The sequence below is a fragment of the Oryzias melastigma genome, linkage group LG3, assembly GCF_002922805.2.
Source record: "Oryzias melastigma strain HK-1 linkage group LG3, ASM292280v2, whole genome shotgun sequence".
Classification (NCBI taxonomy): Eukaryota; Metazoa; Chordata; class Actinopteri; order Beloniformes; family Adrianichthyidae; genus Oryzias; species Oryzias melastigma.
This window is the reverse complement of record NC_050514.1, coordinates 34,988,435-34,990,201: the sequence shown is the minus strand read 5'-3', so window position 1 is coordinate 34,990,201 and position 1,767 is coordinate 34,988,435. Positions and strand designations below refer to the sequence as shown.

Here is a 1,767-nt window from a genome sequence, read left to right as displayed (position 1 = left end):
CCCTACTGTCCCCTACTGCCCCCTACTGCCTGCCCAGCTTAGTGCATCTGTAGTCATGTTGAGTCGGATATAAATGCAGAAAGTTCCTCTTTTAGGGGGCAAAAGGGCAGATATTTTATTTAAATATCTAACTTCATGTTTAGTGGTTTGTAGTAATATGCATCTAAATTTTAAAGGTTTGTATTTATATTACAGACTCACAGTCTGTGTGTGACTTCACTGAATGATCGGTCTTTCCTCTGTTTCTGTGTGTTTGTGCTTTAGCTCGACCCCTCCTGACCTCTCGCTCCAGGAAAAGACTCCATCTCAGCTGAACAGTGAACAAACCAGGACGGAGGCCAAAAGCTCTTCAAAGTGAGTGCGGTTGTGTGTCGTGACGTAGTGATCTCGGTGCCGGTTCTTCGGGTCTCAGAGACCCAACGACCCGTCTCACTGGCCTGAAGGTTGAAGGCTCTCCTGCATTCCAGCTTCATCCCTTCTGTTGAAATCCTCATTATTCTCAGAGGTTCATGGAATTCTTCAACGGGAATTTAAAGACATTTTTACCTGAATGTCCGACTCTCTGATCCACGCTGACCGTCGGGTCAAAGCGAAGGATCTGCGGCCTGTTTTCACCGTAACCTTCAGACGTCACTCCAGACTGACTGTTCAGAGGAACGCAGCAGAAACAGAGTTTTTGTCCACAGTCGTAGTTTACTCTGCAGACGGTGTAGAAATGTTTACAACCGAACCGTGAGAGGATCAGAAACACGGATGAGGTCGTTTGTGGACATTTAATAATCCATGACAGACTGAAGCTTCTTTCTTCTTTACATCTAATCTGGAAATGTCTTCCAGATCTTTCCAGTATTTGAATGACTCCGACTGACTCCTGATTCTCTGGAATCCTTCTGGTTTCTGTCATCATCAGTAAAACAAACAAACGTTTTGCTTCTTTATGTCCATAAATTCTCTGGTAGTTTGTCTGAAATCGTCTGCCGGTTTGTTGGACCTTTAAGACGACTTTGATCTGGTTTGGAACGTCTCCATCACCACAGAAACACTTCAAACCGGATCAGCTTCCATCCGAACTTCAAACATTTTCTTTCATTTGCATAAACTCTTCATCAAATCGACTTGTTTGTTTTTAGTCCAAATCATTTCTGGATCTTCTGCTGATCTTCTTGAAACAGCATTATTTAGATTTCTGGATCATTTTTGTTTAGTTTATCTTCTTTCTATTGAAATCTTGTATTTTATCATTTCTGGAGCTTTGGGGTAAACCTGTAAAAACATCTTAAACATCCTTGAAAGATATTTATCCTCTCTTCAAACATCTATGCTCGTGTTTATTTTTCTGGATTTATCTTTCATATTTTCTCAGATTGTTTTCTGATCTTTCTGACTCGTTTTGGTTTTTTAAATACAATATAAATGATGTTGCCATGACGATCAAACATTAAACCTCTTAAATATCGACTCTCTTCCGGATCCTTTTCTTTCTCTTTCATCGTCTTTCTTATGGAATAAACTCTGATCTTTAAATATTTCCCTAAAATCGATCTTACAGATTTTGTTTCAGGAAAACCTTGAAGATCTCCTGATCTTTACTTCTGGATCTTTCCATGAATCCTCCCTGAATATTTTCTGGATCTTTGACAGATTGATGTGAAACCATCATTTTCCAACTTTATAGAAACAAATCTTCGTCTTGATGTCTCTCTCTCTCTGTCTCTCTCTCTGTCTCTCTCTCTCTCTCTGTCTCTCTCTCTGTCTCTCTGTCTCTGT

The 1,767-nt window shown here is 40.2% G+C and overlaps 1 protein-coding gene across 1 annotated transcript in view; it reads left to right on the top strand.

The window, feature by feature from the left end:
* Positions 1–1,767, top strand: part of fhod1 (formin homology 2 domain containing 1) — a 35,330-nt gene that overhangs the window by 18,017 nt on the left and 15,546 nt on the right. The window contains exon 12 of the mRNA XM_036217469.1: positions 265–354. Within this exon, the coding sequence (XP_036073362.1) occupies positions 265–354 (90 nt within the window). The remainder of the gene's footprint in view (positions 1–264; positions 355–1,767) is intronic.